Source organism: Cygnus olor, chromosome Z (assembly GCF_009769625.2).
Source record: "Cygnus olor isolate bCygOlo1 chromosome Z, bCygOlo1.pri.v2, whole genome shotgun sequence".
NCBI classification, from domain to species: Eukaryota; Metazoa; Chordata; class Aves; order Anseriformes; family Anatidae; genus Cygnus; species Cygnus olor.
The window spans coordinates 14,753,419-14,777,112 of NC_049198.1; the positions used below are offsets into that span (position 1 = coordinate 14,753,419).

Here is a 23,694-nt window from a genome sequence, read left to right on the forward strand (position 1 = left end):
GATGTATGAAGGCATAACAGGATCTTTTCCCCCGAGATAATGTTTTTAGCATCTGATCATCCTGTCTAACAAGGGTATTAGGAAGGATTAAACATGGAAATAGAGGAACCTGAATTATTCTATGATAACAAATCAGTGGGGTTCTCAAGGGTGAGATACCCAGGCAAGAGTTTACCTTCATATTAGTATAACATAAATTAACTTTTTCCTGTTTATCAAACTACAGGTGCTATTGGATTTTGATTTGTGTGAAAGATTACACTGATTTTACCAGTCAAAATTAACAACTTTCCTTTCTGTTATGAAACAACAGCTCCTAAGCACCCTCCCTGCCCCTAACCATTTACAGATTAGGGACTTCCTGAGGTGAATCCAGTTTCTGTGTATTTAGTAACTTTCAATATATTTTTCATGAACCTGCCTAGTCCCCTTTTGGGCTTGTGAAAACATAAGCACCCCAGCCTCGTGGGGCAAGGAGCGCCACAGTGTAACTACACAGTGTGTGAGAGCTCACCTCCGTTTGTTTGCTCTGAACATGATTTTGGCAAGATTTAAGTGATGTCTCCTGATTCTTCTGGGTCACCAGCTGCTATCTGCACTTTCCATGCCATTCACGGTTTTGTAGAATCATAGAATCCTAGAATTACCTAAGTTGGAAAAGACCTTCAAGATCATCAAGTCCAACTGTCACCCTGACCTACTGAGTCCCATCTCTAAACCATGTCCATAGGTCCCTGCCAGCCTCATATCAGCTTCTTTTCCAGTCCGAAGAGTCCCGACTTAGTCTTTCCTAATGTGGAAGATAGCCATAACTTTGCTCATCCTTGTTGTCCTTCTCCAAATCTTTTGAAGAGCTGCCACATCCTCCTTAAGTTGGTGTCACCAAACTGCACTCAGTACTTGAGAGACTTTCATGAATACGGTGCACAATGATGTGCTCCGGTTTGTTCCTATTTGTATCCTCATGATCCCTACTGTGATTTTCTTTTTCAACCACCTAAGTAAATTAATTTTATTGCTCCATTATTTACAGTTTGTTTCAGTGCTGATGCTAACTAACAGTCATTAGGGGGCTGAAAGATAGACAGATTAACAAACACACGTTTCTCAACAGCCTGGAGAATAAACTACAGCCATTCACTGTCCTCAATGTTAATTGCATTATAGCAAATATTTCAGTTCAAATATAAAGTCAGACACTTATTCTGGCAAACATGCCAATGGCAACGGAGTTATTAGAATTCCTTGTCTAGTTTGGGAGCTTGCAGTCACTCTATATGGTTATATACTATGTCTTGGGACCAGTGCTTTTCGGTATCTTCATCAATGACACAGACAGTGGGATTGAGTGCACCCTCAGCAAGTTTGCAGATGACACCAAGCTGAGTGATGCAGTCAATAAAACAGAATGAAGGGATGCCATCCAGAGTGACCTGGACAGGCTGGAGAAGTGGGCCCATGTGAACCGCATGAGGTTCAAGTCCAAGTGCAAGGTGCTGCACCTGGGTGGGGGCAATCTCAGACATGAGCACAGACTGGCAGAAGAACCCACTGAGAGCAGCCCTGCAGGGAAGGACTTGGGGGCTCTGGTGGACAAAAAGCTCGACATGAGCCAGCAGTGTGTGCCTGCAGCCCAGAAGGCCAACTGCGTCCTGGGCTGCACCAACAGAGGGGTGGGCAGCAGGTGGAGGGAGGGGATTGTGCCCCTCTGCTCTGCCCTTGTGAGGCCCCACCTGGAGTGCTGCGTCCTGGTCTGGGGCCCCCAGCACAAAAAGGATGTGGGGCTGTTAGAATGGGTCCAGAGGAGGGCCACAAGGATGATCAGAGAGCTGGAGCACCTCTCCTACAAGGACAGGCTGAGAGAGCTGGGAGTCTTCAGCCTGGAGAAGAGAAGGCTCCAGGGAGACCTCATCGCAGCCTTTCAGTACTTAAAGGGGGCTTATAAAAAGGATGGAGAGGGACTTTACTCAAGTAGATAATGATAGGACAAGGGAGAATGGTCTTACACTAAAAGAGTGGATGCCCCATCCCTGGAGGTGTTCAAGGCCAGGCTGGATGGGGCCTTGGCCAACCTGATCTAGTGGGTGGCATCCCTGCCTATGGCATGGAGGTTGGAACTAGGTGATCTTTAAGGTCCCTTCCAACCCAAGCCATTCCAAGATTCTATGATACTATGATTACAAGACTTGAGCATGCAGAAGTATATCCAGCATGCCTGCATTGGGTTTACATGGCAAGGTTTCGGTAGCAGAGGAGCTGCAGGGGTGGCCTCTGTGAGTAGAGCCCGGCAGCTGCCCCATGTCTGGTCAGAGCCAGCTCCAGTAAGCAACCCACTGCTGGCCAGAGCTGAGCTAGCAAGTGATACTGGCTGGGCCTTAGGGAGAGCAGATTGAAGAGAGGGGAAAAAAAAAAAATGCTGCGCAACAGCAGCCGGGAGAGTGAGGAGTGAGAACCAGCCTGGCAGAGACCCCCCCAAGGTCAGTGCAGCAGAAGGGCAGGAGGTGCTCCAGGCACGCAGCAGCAGTTCCCCTGCGGCCTGTGGAGAGGCCCCTGGTGGAGCAGGCTGTCCCCCTGCAGCCCATGGGTCCCACATGGAGCAGATCTCCATGCTGCAGCCCGTGGAGGAGCCCCCGGTGGAGCAGGTGGATGTGGCCTGGAGGAGGCTGCGGCCCATGGAGAGCCCCCGCAGGAGCAGGCCCCGGGCCGGAGCTGCAGCCCGTGGAGAGGAGCCCACGCAGGAGCAGGGGGTCTGGGGGGAGCTGCCGCCCACATGTGGGGGACCCGTGCTGGAGCAGTTTGCTCCTTAGGGATGGATGGACCCCGTGGTACGGAGCCATGTGGGAGCAGTTCTTGAAGAGCTGCTGCCTGTGGGCAGCCCCCGCAGGCTCAGTTCGGGAAGGACGGCATCCCGTGGGAGGACCCCGCGTGGAGCAGGGGCAGGGAGTGAGCGTGAAGGAGTGGTGGAGATGAAGCGTCAGGGACTGACTGCAGCCCCCATTGCCCATTCCCCTGTGCCATTCGGGGGAGAAGGTGGAAGAGCGTGGATGGGGGGAAGGCATTTTTGTTTTGCTTTTAGTTCTCACTGCTCTACCCTGTTAGTGATAGGTAATAAATTACATTAGTCTCCCTATGCTGAGTCTGTTTTGCTGATGACAATAATTGTTGAGTGATCTCCCTGTCCTTTTCTCAACCCAAAATATGATTTCCATGTTTTCTCCCCCTTTCCCTCGAGGTGGGGGAGTGAGAGAGGGATTGTGGTGTAGCTCAGCTGCCCAGCAGAGTGAAACCATCACACTGGTTTCTTTCTGACTTCCTGCACTTTGTGCTTTTGAATGCTGTAACTGGAGGAAGAGCAGAGGTGAATTTTATGGGGTAATAGATATGTGAGGTATCAACAGACAAGGGAAAAGGAGTTCGCTTAGATTTGGGGTAATGTGAAGTGTTTAAATAACAGGGGTAACCTTCACTTTACTGTGAAGATAATTTATTCAAGTATTTCTGTATACCAACAACATGGACAGACCTGCTTATGTCCCAGGGACACCTCCCATGGGCCCAGGGCCCCACCTCAGACCCTCCAGAGCCATCAGCCCCTGTCCCAGCTCTCCACAGCTGAGCCCGCACTGGGATGATATAACACAACACACCCTTCTCCTGGATTTCAACATGAGCAGAAAGATGAGCTTCATGGTTTTTTTTCTAAGTTACGAGAAGAGCACAGCCAGAAGACACATAACTGGCTAATCATGGGCTTTAGTACTTCAAGGTGAGACCTATTCTGTCTGTCTCAGCCTCTTTGTGCTGGACGTATCTGAAATGCACATCGGCTTGTGATTTCCAGTTCTTCTTTGCAAATTACACAGATTTCATTATAAGCTGTTTAGAAGTTTCAGAAATGTGACAGTTCAGCTACTCAGGAATGGGAAGCGGTTTGGTCAGACAACAATTTAGATAATAAGGAAGACAATTTCTTGACATCTCAAACTGCAAAGGCACAAGAAAATAGGATATGTATGTGTAGATACCACATTTATATCTGCGTTTCCCAGCAAGACCAACCACCTGCAGCATTTACTGTTGCATTTTACCAAGAGGCAAACCCAGACCCTTCCCATGCAATGCCTACAGATTCAGTTCCCGCTGCTCTTAGGTTTTCCCACCTTCTCACTGACTCTCCCCAAAATATATTTCCCCAAAATACATTTTCATTACAAAGCACAGCCCCCTGGGATATCCCGTGGGGAACCACCCTATGCCCTTCATTCCTGTGTTGGGGTCGCTTCAAGCTGATCGGATCCTTCTGCAGGTTTGCCATCCCCACAAGCCAAATTCTCCCTGTCTCCCAAGAGCTCCAGGTTTTAGTCCAGGTGCCCTGGTCAAGTTTGCTAGCTGCTAGTGGTTATATGAAAAATGGGTATCCCTTCCCACCATTTTATAGGAGAAATGGAAGCTTTGTGAAACATTAAGATTTCACCCCACCTGAGAAAATGCATGTGCGTTGTACAGAGTGTTATACCCCAGTTTCACTAACGCAAATGACTTCTAAAAATAAAAAGGATAACTTTAAAAAGAGTTTTAAAAACTAAAAATCTACAGAAGTGCTGATTTATGCTGATCCAAGTTAAAGCTTACATTTACTACTTAGTAAATGTAAAATTACTGGCACTTTGCTAACACTGAAACAGATCTTTTTTTTTTTTTTTTTTAAAAAAAAAAGAAGAAATGGATGAGCCCCACCAGCTATGTACCCGGGAATAAAGCCTCCTGGAGTGACCAACTCTTTTTGGCTTGTGGGATCTCTGCAGCAGAGATCAGTAAGCTTTCTTCTCTTCACTTTAATTCAATAATTAGCTTTCTCAAATTGACTTAAAAGCCAGAATGTTTCCCTTTTCTGCTAATCTATGAACAAAATGTACATGCAAGTTTTGGGTTCTTTTTGGCCCTTAAAAAAATAAGGAAATCTGGTAATTATTAAAAAATAGTATTTCAATCATTAACTATAGACAAAACTTTTTTTTTTTTTTTTAATTACCTTTCATAGATATCAGTATTGATACAGATTTTCTTTGGTATCCAGCATATTTAGCTCTATTTATTTTATTAGTGCTATACAGACTTTATAAATGATAAATCACTGTAGTCATCTTTAGGAGGCAGCATGAAAAAACACCTCAAAAATGAATAAATTCATGTATGTTAAAACAGAAACTTGTTCATGCATAGATTAGCTATGTTCATGCATAGCTTAGCTTCCGATTTAGTGAAGACATACCGAGTCTAATGTGTTATTCCACTTACTTGTTAAATCAGGTCTTATTGGCTATACATAAGGATTAACCAGTCATCAAAAACAAAAACTGACCAAAAAGGCAAAACAAGACTAAAATTCACTGTTCAGATCAATGTTTTGTACTTGAAGATTTAAACTTGGTTAAGACCAGTTATTTAAGTTACTTTTATTTCAATCAATACACTTACGTTGCAATTATTTTTTCCTCAGGAATCTCCCAGTTGCTGGGTGAAAAACAGAAATAAATAAAAAATGCAAGAAACTACAGCTAGGTCACTAAGAAGCAAGAAGCTAGGCCAAAAATGTGGAGGTCCTATTTTTCACATACACTGTACACTGTGCCCACAAACTGCTTATTTACATAAAATCTATTTAAAATTGATCTTTCAAGAGAATAGTTGCATTTTAATTGAACTCGCTTATCATGTTAAAAACTTCTATGGGTAGCCCCTTTTTTTTTTTTTTTTTTTTTTTTTTTCCCCCAGATCCAGTGGCACAATGTGCAATTACTTTCTGGAATCAGAATCATTTAGTAAATACCTGCTTCACTTGCTTCACTTAGCATTGCAAACGCCTCCTTAAAGGCACCAGCATCTTCTCAGCTGGCTGTGTTCTGTGCATCATCACACCACTGTATGAGCCAGGACAGAGACACCCCGTTTTGGGCGTAAAGTGGCTATTGCAACAGCAGGATACAGTGGACAAAGAGAGTGCCACCATAGCAGGACACTGCAAAGCCCAGCCATGTTCTCTGTGCTCCTGGGCGCAGTGAGCTCTTGGTGCAGGGTCACCCGCGTCCCCCTCCATGAAGCAGGTCCCCAAACCCCACACGAGTCACCGAGGAGAAGTGGAGGCAGCTCACCTTCTGGCCGGCACGTCCTCCAGCCAGGCATGAGGAAGTGCCTGCTCCACCTGCACCTCCAGGCCGTCTGGGCTTGCCTTGGTGGCTGGCACCCTCCCCAGGGGGGCCATGGGACACTAACATTTGCAGGTTTGGTGGTTGAGGCAAACCTATGTTGGAGAGCCCTGCTGGGTGGGAGAGGTGCCAGAGAGCCTACCGCGTCCCTGTGGCACAAATCCATCCCAGAGCTCCGTGGTGGCCATGTGTGGGACCCCTGAATGGGGTGGAATCAGTCCTCCCGCTGCGGTGCCCTCACGGGGCAGTCCATCCACGCACGCCTCTGGCATGGTTGCACAGCCCAAGCTCAGTGTCTGACTTCAGCCCGCCTTAGAAACAGCATTTAAGAAGCCTCCAGCTTGTAACATCTTGAAGGGAGCAAAGAACCCATAAACCAAGAATACAGGTACCAGAGCTTTATTAGATGTTTCACTGGATACAAAGAAACTGGATTTTATAGTTTTTTTTTTTTTTTTTTTTTTTACATTAAATACACATTCTTCTCATAAAAATTCACATTTGCTATTCAGAACTGTATGCATTTTTAACACAACATTTATTAAAGTACCATTAAATAGATCCTAAAAAGAGAAGGTGCAGCTCTGTGAACCTTTGTGGGCACAACACACAGGGAGCTCCATGTCCTCAGTGTTAAACATTCATCCTTCCCACAGAAACGGAGAAAGTCACTCAAATGCATTAATGCTCATTTGGAATAGTAAGGCTTCTGTACAGAGACCCTGAACATCGTCAGGAGGCAGTGTGGCAATAACATCCTAATCATCACCTTGCATGATTATAAAGATACTTCTCACTGAAGCAGGAAAAAACTTAATCTGTCCTGACACGCTCAGCTACTTCTTTTAAAGTTGTATTTTTAAGCATGTATTCTTATTTTCAGTAATAATAATTATACATGAAGCCCAGGATTTTGCTTTAAGGATCACAGCTTCACAGCAAAACTGATCTGCCAGTGCCAAACATTTCACCTGCCATAGGAATCTCTTCTGATCAAATTGATTTTGGCAGGACCCAAAACCAAGAAAAGAGACTAGTCCTTGCCATTCCACTGCAGAAAAAAAGCCTAACTGCATCCCCATCTTAGGAGATACTCCATGGCTTATCTTCTAGTCTGTTTTTGTTTTGGAGAGAGAAAGCTTACAACTGACTTCTCATCAGCCAAGGTGAGGTCCATCTAAGTGGAGACATGTACATCACCTGGAGTGTACAGATAAACCATGAGATGTGGGACGCTGCCGTCTTTTAGCCCCACACTCAACACCTTGTAAGAATGTGTGAATTGTGATGGTGTAGCGAGGATGACAAACCTGTAACACTCACTTTGTGCACAGTGCTGCTGACAGCTGGTGGTTACAGGGATGAGGATGCAGAAGTGCATAAGGAGTGCTGAGCTGAGACAAAGAGAATTGGGAAGATGTTGTATTATAGCTAGACAGAGATAACAGAAGAGGGTCTCCAGCCAGACTTCTGCCCTCCCTCAATCACCACGTACGTGGGTCTTTCTGAAGCTGACTTCACACCAAACAAGAGCGCTCTGCCTTCTCCTGCCCAACCAGCTGAGCACAAGGCAGACTCTCTCTCTGTCCTGCATGTCTTTCAGCACCACCCTTAACATCAGAGGCATCCATCACAAGAAAAAATGAAAGGAGAGCTAGATCTAGCTGCGGGAATGGTAAGGGAGTCATATCTGTGGGCAATGGACAGATTTAATATTCCCCTTCCCAAGAAGAGTAGTAGGTCTTGCTAGCCTCCAGGAAATTATTAGAAACATCTTAATTTAAGCTGCCAAGGCTCCTGAAAGCAGAATGCTGTATGTGGGCATGCCAGGCCAGGCTGCTCAGCCTCAGACATTCAACCTTTTTATGTAAGGACCTGAACAATCCAACCTGGGTTGGAGCAGAGTTCAGAACTCTTACTGCAAACTTAGAGCTATGTTCCAACACGGGACATGAGCAGTATTGCATAGCATTCAGGCAATTCCACAGAGCCAGGGTACCACGACCTCAGCATCATGACTGTATACCAGAAGAGGAATTTTAGGCCCTTCAGTTTTATAAACACAATTCCTGCTGGCATCAACAGGAGCTGTGTGTGCACAGAAGTGATTTGCTCTGTACCACATAGGAAACCAGATCTTTGACAGCATGTACAATCAAGGTCGTGCAAGCATGCTATTCTTTATTTCTTAATATGTACGTGAGCTCCGGGTAACTTCAAGTTTAACTCCTTAATGCAGAGAAGTGAGGGAGTCAGCCCTACAGACAATCCTCACTAACATCTGAAATCAGAACTTGTAATTATGGGACTTAAACAAGATTATGTGAATGCATTAAGGCAGGTTACATAACTGCCCTTTTCCTTTAGGATTAATTATTTCCTTGTACATTGTAGACAATCCATACTCCCATATACACACATACCTACAAAACAGCAGCACAGTAAGAACTAAATAGATCACTGAACTCCAACATACTTGTAATCAATACATTGCACATACTATACAGCATATTTTAACCTCATCATTGGGTAAACATATACGATTCAGAACAATGTTGACTGTATGTAACACAGAAGCTACCACTGAGATATGGCAAATACATCATACACACTATTAGCTTTTACTTCACTGAAAAGGAGTTTAGAAGTTTGAAATGGTGTTAACTGAACTCTTGAAATCACCAAATAGTCTACTTAGCTGCTAATACCTAGTGCTCCATATACTATATTCAGCATAAACAGCACTGGAGCTATGTTTTCAGGGCGCTCCACTTTTTCAATATTGTGGAATTGACCTCCACATTTTTAATTTCCTTTGCAACACAGCATATACTTACTACACACTGACTATCTGTTCCCTCTCATCCCAGGGTAAAATGTTAGTAAATGTTTTGAAGTTAGTAGAAATGGTCTGGATTTGTATCAGTATGACAGAAGGACTTAGCCCAGCATACAGAATTGTACATTCTCTCACACACATATGCATATATATATACACACACATATATGTTTAAAAGAATGGCTTGAAATGGCACAACTTACAAAACTAGTAACATAACCTGTTGTAACATTTGCTGTTAACCAAATGAATGTAGATAAGCAAATGCTGTTAAGCAAATGAATGTAGATAGCCCACTGATTTTAAAACTAGGCTCCTTCGGTCTGGTTCTGACCTTACACCTCTTTGCACAAGGCAGGACTCAGGCTCATGAACCAGCTGCTATATGGGTTCACATTGACAGGAGCTGGGTCAGCACTGGACAAAGAGATCCTCAGCTTGCACAAACTGAAAGAAGGAGCCACGTAGATTTACACCAGCGAAGAAACCGCTCCTTTCAGCTTGTGTTGTGCGAGGCAGGTGTAATTTTTCAAGCAAAACTGAACGAGAGGGTGAGTAATCCCATGAAAAGGTTGAAAAGCAATACTGCTTCATGCGTGTAACATGAACGTAGTGGGAAGAGAAAGATACACAGTAAGATAAAAATGTTTTGACAGAGAACAACATTACAGTTTGAATAAACAGATGTTCATGAAGATCAATAGTGTAGACAGGTATTTTTACTCTGATCGGCTGATTACAGTCATCTGACTTCCCATGCAGGAGTGCCCAGAATGCACGGGTTCGGGTAGAAGCCTCCCAAATGAATCACGTCAGACAATTAGTCTGAACCAACCCTGCAGTCCTTCTGCAAGCATTTTGTGGTTGAAATCAAAAAGTTCTAGCTGCATATGAATGGCAACACGGGGCTCTACAGTGGTCCAGTTGTGTTGCATAGTCCTTTCTGGCTTGTTCTTTTCTGGTGAAATCTCCCAAATTGTTATCAACTGGGAGTGTATCCCCATCAGGACAGTCCAAATAAAGTTTTGGTGCCTCACATATGAAATCACCAGAAAAGTGTGGATAGCATGCTCCCCTTTTTTATTTTATTTTAGTAATTAAGGCAAGCTTGTTTACCTGTCCCCTTTCATAAAGTGCTGTGCTTCTCCAATATAAAGGAGATGGACAGCTAAATGAAAACAATTTTTGACCAAAATTCAACATTTTCCCCCATTAATGGAGAAACTATGTGATTTGTCTATTATCCTTGTCAGAGGATTGTTGGTTTTTTTTTGTTTTGTTTTGTTTTTTTGCTTTGCTTTTATTTTCCAGCACCCAAATGACAATTAGAATACAACTGATGCTAAGCAAATATTTCATAACAACACTAGTAAGCTCAAGATATGATATAGCTCTATATTTATTCATATATACAGGTGCGCACACACACACATACACACACTTCTTCTTCAATAAGCAGAACATTTGCTTCGAGTACACCTTTGAGTAAGCAAAAAGCCTGGTGTGTCTGGCATGTGTTTGAGCCAGGGGTCCCAGGAGGAACTCGGTGTTGGTGCTCTCAATCTAACAGAATTTCAGTCAGTATCCAAAAGATGAAACCTATTTTTTTTTGTTCCACCTAAAGATTCAGATTATTTTAATATATTAAAAGGATAGTTTAAATGCTTGAACTATACTTTAAGTAGCTAAAGAATGACAGAAAGAATCTGGAAGCAAATAATGAAGTGAAACAGAAGAATGAAAAGAACATTTCACACCACATCTCCAATAAATTAGCTAACATTTTCATCCCACAAAGAAGAAAAGGTAATGCTTCACAAACTGTGCAAAATCCACAAGATTTCAGATTGCACAGGGTTCAAGAACACATGCACATGTTTCATTTTATGTGTCCGTTACATTAATTTTGTTTGGCAAGCCTGTGAAGATTGAAAACAAAGTGCATCTACCCACCCCCACATCATGCTTAGTCATGGGTGAAAGCACCAAGTCCTACCCCTTCCTTGTTCAATGCAAAGATGGGCTGTAGCTCTTGGTAAATTTTTGGATCAGTTTGGGTTAAATTTTAATGCTATAAAAATACTAACTGGCTTAGATCACAGATTTTACTAAGGATGAGTTTTACAGTCATAATCCATACTACAGCATAATCCATGCTACAGAAGGAGGCATCATAACTTCATAACACCTGCAGTTTTCTTCAGGCAAATTTATAACACTCCTGTCCAGAAGCCAGATCATCACTGTGCAAGTGTGCATGGATGTCTTTGTATCATATACATACATTTAAAACGTGTCTTTATTGTACAGATGCACTTAAATGTTTCTCTACAATACACACACACACACTTTTTCCAAGGCACCCTCTCAGTACAAAATAGCAGCAAGTGTTCATTTTATTCCACTTCTTTAAAATAAAACAAAACAAAAATAAAAATAAAAACATAAACATAACCAACCAACAAACCTCCTATAACCCACCTGTTTGATGAGACCATTTTTTTAATAAATAAAATCTGATGGTAGATTGCAGCCCTTACCATCTGACAGAAAATAGCAAAAGACCCTATGAAGCCATTCTCTCTTCTTACTCAATGGAAAGTTCTAGTAATATCAATGGAAACTTGACATTAGTCTTATCGTATAAAGCAACATTTCAAAGAGAATTTTCCTTGTATAGCATCTATTGGTTTGCACAAACAAAATGTTTTGCTTTCCAAAGTTGTGTGCATATGCATTGATGGATGTAGGACGTACGATTGATGGTATCGAATTTGGTGTCATACACTCGCAATGCTCTTCTTTTATTTTATAATTCACTAAATTTTCCATATAACTGAGTTTTATACGCTTCATTAAAAGTAGGGTGATAGAGGTTCTGCTACTAGAACAGTGCCATTCAGTAGACTTTCAATTTTGTGTTATGCTGTATTATTTCCCGCAAACAAAGTAAGGACTATAGCATAATGTTTTTAGCCAGATATTGAACTACTACACTGTAGTATAGCAGTTTTTCACTGATGAAACTGGCACTGTTTTTGTTTTTTGTAATCAGCAGAGAAGTGTTGTGTTTACAACAGCCCTAAAGAGAAGCTCAAACTGCACCTACATTTTTTGAAGAGTAGATTTAAACCTACAGAAAGACTATTTCGACTATGGGACAAAACTCTGCCCACCTTACAGTACACACAGTTTACTGATCCCATGCTCATTCCATGATAAACACAGGAAATCTCCCTATTAAATTCAATGGATGTCAGATCAGACTCCTACATGAGATTAGTGCTGGGAAGGAGCGGTGCTCCAAGCTGGCCTAACTTTGCTCCCGCTAAAGCCATGGAAAATACACACTGGCAGCGCTAGTACAGAGTTAGGCTAGCACTATATAAGTGCTGACTTTACCTAGGGCAAAAACACTGGAAAACCCCATTTCAAGAATGAAAAGCAAGCAAGATTTAGTCTGTGCTTTGTGCAAGCTACATAATGCATCATGTTTACTGTCCACTGACTATGAGTGCGTTGGAGGCATGACTTCGTATTTACTTCACAAAGGCATTTAAACCTGTAGCTCACTGATAAATAGAATCCATTAAATCACCTAACAGATGAAGTGTAGCGGCTTAAAATTTTAGGGACAGATATACTGTCCTTAGTCCTCTGGTGTATTGTTCACACCTTCGGGAATCCTGCTGTGGGCAGACAAAGGGAAACACACATCCCACTGCACTGAAAGCAGCACATTTCTTGGCACTGTTCATAACCATAGAAGACACATGAATCACATTTGGTACCTCACAGAAAACATGTAAATGGCCTTCTTTTATCAAACACTGTAAACATGGTTAGTTTTGCTCTTCACATGAAACACAAATGTAAAAAAATGATCATAACTGATTAAAACACTTCCCTTATGCCCACCCACTAGAGCCCTAAACACCTCAGAGAGTGTTATAGGAAGATCAGCGTTTTATGAGATAATTCTTTTAAAATGCAATTTTTTTTTTTTTTTTTTTTTTTTTTTTTAATTCTAAATAATGCAACAGCAAACATATTAGAACACTATCAAGTAGTGTCATCTTCACCTTCATCCAGGGCATAGTTGAGCTTTATGACTGTGCTGATAAAGTCACCGAGTTCTACAAAATCTGCAGTGATAATATTCACACCACTTTCTCCTGGTTTCTGAGTTCGGACCCACTGCATCATTGCAGGAAGAGCCCTAAGGAGAAAACAGGAACAATAATTACTCATAAAGCAGTGAGAGAAATACATCAAGACAGGATTTATTAGCAGTGACTCCCGTTGATCTTACTTTGTTTCTAAGGGAAGCACATGAGAAAGGACAAGGGTTACTGCTCAGGCTTTTTGAAAACCCTACTCTTTTTTATTCTCTGTGGAAATATTATGTTTATTGTATTCAACTTCTCAGTAGAAAAGAATAAAAGCAAGGTTATACAGGCTCACAGTGATTACTGATCTTGCCTAGGGGCACAGGAATGGACTAGACACCTTTTCAGTATCATATGGCCATATGACTCCATGGGAATTGTTTATGGAAAAAGAAACAACAGAGGACTCAAGCCACTTGCAAAGCACATTTGACATGTTCAAAGAAATACTGAAAATATTATATTTGGGGACACAAAACAACCATGATTTCTACAGTGTAAGTACAGCATATCCTCAATACTCTTTCTTTCCTAATATTAATATCCCTGCCATAATTACATTTTGTCATATACAAGTGATTAATAACTGAAATAAAAAGCACTACAGTCATATTCACTCTTTTTAAAAACAGCATATTTTTATTATGTGAGACCCCTAGTGCTGGGACACTGGGGTATAAAAGACATCTCCCTAACTGGGTTGGTGAATGTAAAGAAATCTTTCTGATACCATGAAAATATAAACTGGTGATCACTACAAATATATATGGGAAAACAAAGGACTCCCTAAGTCAAGAAATAAGATCCAATGTTCGTAAGACAGAAGTTAACAAGTCACACAAAATATGGTACAGATTTTTCAAAAAAAGTGTAATTGACCATTGGAACTATTAGCAGACACAGATTTTATTTGTGACTGGCCAGAATCAGTCTTAAAAAAATATTAAAAAAAAAGAAAGGTTACAATTACCTATGATTTTACAGGTGAACGCCCAACACAAAGGTTTAGCTTCAGCAAAACATCTGTCCATATGCTTAAATCCATTGTAAGACATATGTCTAGGACTAGTAAAGCATTTTATTTCACACACTGATTCATTACAACTGAAGCACAGGCATATATATGCACCAGCTCATAAAACTGAGCTTAAGCACTCTACTGTAAAAAAAATAAAAATAAAAAAATCAGTATCTATAGATTTATGCAATCCTGGAAAGTTGCACTCACTGGAATAGTAACAGACACAGGTGTGGTGTTATATATTCTGCAGTGCCTGGGCTGTTTGAAAAGGTCCATGAATCATCAGAAACTCTGGAACTCAGCAAAATGGCTGGGACCACAAAACCAATTAAGTCTCCCTCCTTGGAGATCTTCATAAGGCCCAGGCCCTGGACAACCGGCTTTAGGTGGCCTTGAGCTGGGGGACTGGACCACACAACCTCTAGAGACACCTTCCAACCTCAACCATTCTGTGATTCTGCAAAACAGATACCCAGAGCAGCTGAAAACTCCACCACATCTTCACATGCAAGTGACATTGCTGAACACTGAAGGAAGACATGAGGCTGCACATCTAAGATGGCAGCATGCTGCCTTTGTCTTTAATATCTGCCTTTTGAAGCTCAAGGAATTGCAGGTTTAAAGGTGAACTGAGAGAGTGCAGGCAGGCACAGATTTTTTCTTCCTTCTGCATATGTTGATACCTTTGGCATATTAGTCTTCCTTGAGGCATGAGTACCTTCTTTTGGTGTCCTTTATTTGTTCTGAATCTGGTTCTGATATGTAATTCTGCCTTGAGACCATTGTGCTTCCTGTCTACATGCTCAGTCACATACCCTGAAATACTTTTTAATTTTTCCTATTGTGTTGTTGTTAATTCAGTCTTTAATAGACAGTCATGTTCCTTTAAATAGTGTTTTATTTTAAACTCAGTTTGCCCTGCCATTTCATCTCCAAATAGGCTTGGTTGTAAAAATGGGTTGTTTAAATTTTACTGATATCTCAAATAAAACTCAGTTGCATGACCCTTTGTCCATACATGATTTGTTACATAAAGTCATAGAAATCTTTTGTTCAAGAGACTGACAAGTGTTCAAAGGTAAGACAAAAAGTGAATCAGATTATCCAATAAAAAGCTTCTTTGCATAGCAAAGTCAAAGAACACAACCCTGAAAAACATATACCTGAACAAAAGATTCTACTGACCTTAAGGATTTGGTCTATGCAACTCTGCTTGTGACAGAAATTCACAGAAAAACACATACATTTTCCCATCTTCCTCCCACAGTGCCATCTTGAAAGTGGATCTAGATCACTGACTGTAAGAAACCACGCATTGCTCAGCTGCAGTACAAATATCTCACATGCTCACAGTAATTATTAGAATAAGCCTGCTTTAACATTCCTCAGGGTGTCTTTGTGATAGCAGCACAAACCTTGTTCACCCTTCCTTGTAATTTCCAGTCTCTGCATGCCTCAAACTAGTAATTGTTCTCATTAAGGGTTTTAGTAAGAGGAACACAAACCATGCTGCGTGGCAGCCACCTACGTGATTGCGTTCACAGAAACCCAGTGTGTACCATGGTCTTAATGGAAATTCTTGCAATCTTGATAAAAATGATTTTGTGCATGAGGATATGCAAGCCTCTCAGCCTGCAGACCAACCTTGACAGCACCACTCTGTGTTAAGCAGATCCTGGCTCTCTTATGATACTTCTGGAGGCTGTTGCTGTCTGTGTTTCAGGGTCTCAGTGGGGACCTGTCAACAAAGGTTCTGATCCTGACCCTGTAAGGGCTGGGAACAGTCCAGTCACATCAGCATGGGCTGCAATTGTAGATACTCAAGGTTAGGCATCTCTACTTCTCGGCAAAAATAATTCCACTAACTGCAGTGGTCTCGGCACACTCTACAACCTGCACTGCGCTAGTGCAACTAGTTCTCATAATAATCAAACAGGTTGATGTTGGTAGCAGTGCCAGTGATGTCAATGTTGAAACTACAGGCAGGACAGGCCCCAACTCTCCTTACAGTACAGGGCAATTCTCATTCTCCTCACCCTCCCATACCTCAGCTGACTTTGCTGCAACGGATGCAGTGTGAGCTTCAGAAGTTAATCACAGAATCACAGAATATCCCAAGTTGGAAGGGACCCTGAAGGATCACCGATTCCCACTCCTGGCTCCATATAGGACCACCAAAAAATCAGACCGTTTGTCTGAGAGTGTTGTTGAAACGCTTCTTGAACTCCAGCAGCTCGGTGCTGTGACCACTGCCCTGAGGAGCCTGTCCCAGTGCCCGACCACCCTCTGGGTGCAGAACCTTTCCCTAACACCCAGCCTGACCCTCCCCTGTCCCAGCTCCATGCCGTTCCCTTGGGTCCTGTCGCTGTCCCCAGAGAGCAGAGCTCAGCGCCTGTCCCTCCGCTCCCCTCGTGAGGGAGCTGCAGGCCGCCGTGAGGCCTCCCCTCAGCCTGCTCTGCTCTGGGCTGAACAAATCCAGGGACTTCAGCTTTCCCCATTACATCTTCCCCTCTTCACCCTTCACCATTTTTGTAGCCCTCCTTTGGATGCTATCTGATAGTTTTATGTCCTTCTTATATTGCGGTGCCTCAAACTGCACACAGTGAGGCTGGAGGTGAGGCCACACCAGCACAGAGCAGAGGAAGAGCAGGACAATCCCTTCCCTTGACGGGCTAGCAATGCTGTGCTTGATGCACTCCAGGGTATGGTTGGCCCTCCTGGCTGCCAGGGCACAATATTGGCTCACATTCAACTTGCTATCAACCAAAAACAGATCCCTTTCTGTGGGGTTTCTCTCCAGCCTCTCATCCCTCACTCTGTACACATAGCCAGGTTTGCCACATCCCAGGTGCAGAATCTGGCACTTGCTCTTGTTAAACTTCACATTGTTGGTGATTGCCCAGCCCTCTCATTTGTCAAGATCTCTCTGCAAGGCCTCTGCACCCTCGAGGGAGTCAATAGCGCCTCCCAATTTTGTATCATCTGCAAACTTACTCAGTATACCTTCAAATCCTGCATCCAAGTCAATGAAAACATTGAAGAGAACTGGACCCAAAATGGAGCCCTGTGGAACCCCGCTGGTGACTGTCCACCGGCCTGATGTAACCCCATTTACTAGAACCCTGTGAGTCCAATCCATCGGCCAGTTGTTCACCCATTGCATTATGTATTTGTCCAGCTGTATGCTAGACATTTTGTCTAGCTGCATGCTGGACATTTTGTCCAGAAGGACTCTGTGAGAAACAGTTTTGAAAACTGCTGAAATGCAAAAAGATTACATCAACTGGCTTCTCTTGGTCATAGAATCATAGAAACATTAAGGTTGGAAGAGACCTCCAGGATCACCTGGTCCAACCATCAACCTACCACCAATATCACCCACTAAATCACGTCCCTAAGCACCATGTCCAACCTTTCCTTGAACATCCCCAGGGATGGTGACTCCACCACCTCCCTGGGCAACCCGTTCCAAGGCCTGACTGCTCTTTCTGAGAAGAAATGTCTCCTCATTTCCAATCTGCATCTCTCCTGGCGCAACTTGAGGCCATTCCCTCTAGTCCTATCACTAATTATCTGTGAGAAGAGGCTGACCCCCAGCTCCCCACACCTTCCTTCCAGGTAGTTGTGAGAGCAATACGGTTTCTCCTGAGTCTCCTCTTCTCCATACTAAACAACCCCAGTTCCCTCAGCCGCTCCTCACAGGACTTGTGTTGCAGACCCTTCACCAGCTTCGTAGCCCTTCTCTGGACACACTCTAGGGCCTCAATGTCCCTCAATGACTGGTCGTCAGCTGGATTTCTCTCCGTTCACTACCATTCTCTGGGCCTGGCTGTCCAGCCAGTTTTTAACCAAGCAAAGAGTGTATCTGTTCAAGTCACAGGCTGTCAGCTTCTCAGGGAGAATACTATAGGAGACCATGTCAAAGGCCTTGCTGAAGTCTAAGTAGACTACATCAACAGCCTTTCCCTCATCCACCGCAGGTCTCCCGTTGAGAGAAGAAGACGAGGTTGGTCAGGTAGGACTTGCCTTTCATGAACCCTTGCTGACTAGGCTTGATCCCCCAGTTGTCCCACCAATGCTGTGTGATTGCATTCAGGATGACCTGTTCCATCACCTTTTCTGGCACTGAGGTTAGGCTGACAGGCCTGTAATTTCCCGGGTCCTCCTTGCAACCCTTGTTACAGATGGGCATCACATAGCAAGTCTCCAGTCATCTGGGACCTCTCCAGTTGACCATGACAGCTGATAAATGATAGAAAGCGGCTCAGCAATCACATTCACCAGCTCCCTCATCATCCTTGGGTGGATCCCATCTGGCCCCATGGATTTGTGACAGTCCAGGTGGAGCAGCAAGTCTCTAACTGTTTCCACCTGAAACCAGATGGATGGTGATCAACCAGATGGAGGACCTTGACATAAAAGGAAATTAAGTTTGTTAAGCCAGACCTTCCCCTTGTGAACCCATGTGTTGTGAGACTTCAGCCCTGTGAATAAATGCTCTGAAGTGCACACAGGATGGAAAGTCATACATTAACATGTTACAAACTAAGAGCCAGGTAGCAGGAAAACCTGAATATACAGAATGCTGTCAGCCCTTTAAAACATATGTAAGCCTGTTGTGTCCCACAGCTGTGAAACTCAGCCCTCAATGGCAGAGTGAAAAGTTTCAGAAGGAAAAGTATCTAACTTCTGGGGTTGCAAAAGCCACTGTAAAACTCTGAACAAAGGACACGAAAGGGTGCTGCTTGCCTTAGCCTCAAGCCATGCAGGAAGGAAGGCACATTGTTCGGCAAAGCCTTAGAGAGGAGGAAGAGAGTAGCATCCACCTTTTGTTGCAGTAACTCATGCAATGCTTTCACAGCACTGCAGCTCCACCAACCTCTGTGTGGGCTAGCCAGACAGGGCACTCCTGCAGGTCCATACAGCGCTGCCTCACCAACCAGCACCTGGTGTTGACTCCTTCATTCTGTCCCCTGGCACTGGGGTAGGGCTGGTGGTACCAGCAGTGTGGAGAAGCAAACCATAGGATGGAGAATTGAGCCACCGTGGGAAGGCTGCTCTGGGGAAGGAACTGGCATGTCACCCAGCTCTGACTGTGCACAGCAACCGGCAATCTTTGCAAAAAAATCTTCTGTCCTGAGGAAATATGTACGATACATCATTTATTTGCACTTAGAGCCTGCTGCCCTCACATTCCTGAAGCAGAAGAACAGGGCACAGAAGTGACGTGGACAGCCATGACATGTAGAGGCCTGGTGGGACAGACGGTGATCAGCTCCAGTCTCTCCACATGGTCAACCTGACCCACTCCACTGCCATGCTCCCCAGAAGTCTTCTACGGCCACCCAGATAAGCTGGGTAGTGCGTGTGGAAGGGGGACAGGGGAGGAGATGGGTGTAATAGGGACATACACACACTGGCCAATGCCATGTCCTGCAGAGACATTTGTGGCTGCAGTTCTTATGAGACCAAAGCTTTTCTCTCTAGATGGACCCTCACTGAGTCCATCAGACATATCAATCATTTGGGCATGGCTTGGGTATCAAGATGACTTACATCAGTGCCGTGGAAACATGCCCTACATCACTGTCTCAGGCTTTTTTTGTTGTTGTTTGAGGAGCCACATACTTTCTCATATACTGTTGCTAGAGTGATTTTTATTTACAACCCAGTAAAATCTAGTCTCAGCTTTGACAGTTACTTTATTACCTCTATTTTCCCCATTCTGCTTGCTTGCTCATATAAACAGAAATGTGTGCAGGTGTTTTTTGTGGTTTTGTTTTGTTTTTAAGTTTTGCACTTCTTTGATGAACCATTTTCTGATGTGTTAGAGAACTTACCTAAGAAACTCTGCCCTAAACTACAAGACATGCTTGGCCCTTTTCAAAGCTATCTAACATTCAGGATGACTTCTTTATTTTTCTCAATCTGTCAAATATCTTAGGTGGACTCCAATGGAATTAAACTCTGTTTAGAAAATAATAATACGTTCAAGTAGCTTCAGTTTAAGCAGCAGAGCTGAGAGGTCCATTATATGCTTTCAGAAAGAAGATATGACCTAACTAATTGCAATAAAATTTGCTTTAAAAAATTTTGCTGTTAGGCTACTTTAGTTCAGAAAGATTTATTTTTTTTTAATGTCTGAGTCATCACAGCCTGACAACATGACAGAACATTAACAACAGCAGTGCTCCACAACAGGACCTCCCATGGCGAAACAGCCGCTCTTCTCTGCAGAGCTTTCAAGGAAGGAGGAGAAGGAAGAGAAGTAACTCTGCAAGTACAAAACAGAAGGGTTGTTCACTGTTTAATGAGAATTTGAGCACTAAATGGCAGACAACAGGTTTTCTTTTAGAGTGTAAAGAGCCACTACAACCTAAATCCAGAAAGGGAAACCGGTCTCATTTCCAGAGCGCAGAGCTGTCTAGCATTAAATGCCCACTACCAGCAACACCAGAGAGAACTGAAGCGCGTCCACTTGCTTAGGGCGAAAGTTAAATACTCAGGGCATTTCCTCCCACTCCAGTGAACCACACAGCCTTTTGCAAATAGGTGTTACTATTCAAGAAAAAAAGCACTCCTCTGCAGGAGCATGTGCTCATATAAGCCAGAATTAGAATCCTTACACTTTAACTTTTCTCACCCCTTCATCCAATTTTACTCATATTTGAAGAACACTGATTAATTCTGGAGCTGTAAGTCAGCACATGCTGACTTTTGCTTTTCAAGGATGCTGAGAATTCATCGCTCCAGTGGGAACAGTGGATGTCTCGTGTGTCACTGAATCATAAAAATCATGACTGGAAAGAACCTTGAAAAGTCGCTCAAGTTCATACAGCCCATCCTGAGGCAGGATCAGCTACATGAAGATCAACTATACAAACTACTCCTGGCAAATGTTCAATTTAATCAGTTCTTACAAGCCTCCAGTGATTTCACATATTCTACAACCTTGCTCTCTATTCAGAGCATTTCTACACAAATATCCATACACATTCTCCCTAGCTTTAATGGGATTAGCCAAAAATAGATGCAGCCAAAAATACTGGCGTAAAGGTGTGCTATTCAGAAGTGTTCATCATGTCCACACCCTGTTCCCACTGATGAGAAACTGTTCATCACTAAAGTTTACCTGCAAAACACAAACCATTCCACAGTGCATCATTCAACTGTGATTTTCTTTTGTGGCAGAACTATTTTAAAAGGCTTATTTTTCTTTTCCATGCCAGCCATTTGTTTCTGTCCCCAGATCACAACTTACCATTCTCTCGGTTGTGTTAATAAACCTCCAGTGACAAAAGGAAAGATAGCACATGGAAGTGTTCTGGATTAAAAGAAATAAATCAACCATGTTTAGTCTTACCATGTCCCAAATGGCCCCAGTTCACTGAAGAGATTTGATTTATATCAGGATTTCATAAAGGTTGAATTGGCACAGCCAAGGAACAAATGAACTAGCCACGCACAAGCATGGACCAGCTGGGACTGAACTCCTTAAACTTGCTTCTTTAGTTCTCACATCCTCTAGGCAGCAGCAGAGTAGTCAAAAAATTGGCACTACCAAAGCCAGACTGACTAGAACCAGAAAATTTGGGCAACACTGTGTGAAATGAGTGAATTCCGTTGTTCTTAGGCTCAGAGAGACACAGGTAGGAACTCCTTCTCCAGGATCGCGAATGGACACGTTACACTGCCCACGAGCTGTCAGGTTGCAGGTACAACCTACGTTAACATCAAACAGCCCTGAATTTATTCTTCTGAAACGTTTATCTATAATTCAGTCATCTCCAATTGCTTTATACAGTTTGGAAGCTCATCTAATCAGATGACACAGACTACCGTGCTGGGGCCAGATGAATATTTTAGTGTAATTGATCATAGCACTGTACTCTGCAGAGTCACAAGGGACCAGGTGTCTTTGCTCTTCTATTGAGCTGTTGTTGCTTTTCTGGGTTTCATTTTAAAGGGGAGGCAGAAACGAGCTCAAAAGTGCCCTTTTCTGCCCTCCCTTCAAAGAAATTTCAGCTGTATTTATTGAACCTACACCTCTATGCTGTATAAAAATGTAATGGGATATTTAATAGCAGCAAGCGATGGTTCTGGAGGTGATTAATATTCAACATCCTATTTTCCTCATTATGTTTTTAGCCATCACACCTCGAGCATTAACTAATAGCATTAGGAACTTATCAGCTGGTAAAGGCTTCAGCGGACCCTATATTATCAGAGATCTCACTAATGAGGCAACACTAGAACTATGGCCACTCTCTTGGCCTATGGGTGGGGAACTGAAGTGGGAAAAAAGCAGAGCTAAAAGCTTTAACTTCTACCACACAAACTGAGGCATTTAGCTTTTATGACATGAGGCCTTGTAACACATGTACTTCTGGTAGCATGGACAAGTACATGATAGTCTGTGGATTAACTGGAAAAGTACTGTCTGTCATGAGGATGCCTGTGTTTGAAGCCCAACTTTTCCAGTGATTGAGCAGATCAAGTCAGACAAGCTCTGTAACTGTTCTAATCTGTCATCCCTTTGGAGATCACATGAGAGAGGAACATCTTCCACTTTCATTAACAGTGGTGTAAGTCCTAAGCTATGAAAACAGAGGGGAATAGAATTGCCATCATTTCCTAATCAACCTTTCAGCTGAGAGATTCGAGAGCTGTTCAGATGTCATTCATTCCAACCTTTTGTGGGTCAGAGAGATAAGCCTGACCACCCATTTATCAGGTGTCTGCAAAGTTCACCTGCTTGAGGCAGTTGTTTCATTCCAAATGGAAATCTGGCAGTTCAAGAAATGCTAAGGAAACCACAGCAATGACAGTAAGAGCAGACTATAGAAATTAAAACTGACCTTAGCCAATTGCCTGTGAAACACAGAAGTTCTGCTTTACACAAGATAATGTTCTGCCACCCATCAAGGGATTAGCTACACATTTGCTTTTTTTTTTTCCTCTCATCTTCTAGTTCTTTAAAAAAGTTATAATTTATTTATAAACTCATTATACTTGTTTCACTGCATTAAAACCATTCAAATTGTGTGTTAGAGTTGACCACAGAATGGGGATGGCTTGGTCACCTGTGTGTAATGATCTGTCGAGTGTTCTTTCTGCTTTGTGTCCCCAGATCTTTCACTGACATTTGTTGTCAGTCCCTGTGCTCCCTATCATGTCATCATCTGAGTTGTCAAGCACTTCCTGAGCCAAGCTAGTATCGTGTTTTTGTTTTTTTTTTCCTTCTAATTACACGAGTTACATGATTCCCATTGCAAGGAGTTAAGCACATTACTATTGTCACACCGAATTATCTCCTTTTCACGTTGCGCAAACATTTCTATTTTACTGTTCTGCAGCATCCACCTACAGAGCTGATAGAGCTGAACAGAAACAGTGCCAGCTGATTCCGAGTGCCACAAACACATAACCCTAGTGATGCTGCATCATCAATGCCCCTTT

General features: G+C 43.0%; 1 protein-coding gene across 2 annotated transcripts in view; it reads right to left on the reverse strand.

Annotated features, from left to right (window-relative positions):
• Window positions 1-6,735: 6,735 nt before the first annotated feature.
• PLCXD3 (phosphatidylinositol specific phospholipase C X domain containing 3) overlaps window positions 6,736-23,694 on the reverse strand; it is a 90,883-nt gene continuing 73,924 nt past the window's right edge. The window contains exon 3 of one of the 2 annotated variants that reach the window (XM_040540085.1): window positions 6,736-13,264. In XM_040540085.1, coding sequence (XP_040396019.1) covers window positions 13,108-13,264 — 157 coding nt within the window. In that variant the 3' untranslated portion in view covers window positions 6,736-13,107. Of the gene's footprint in view, window positions 13,265-20,343; window positions 20,510-23,694 lie in introns of those variants that run through there. The other variant, XM_040540084.1, reaches the window with a different exon arrangement.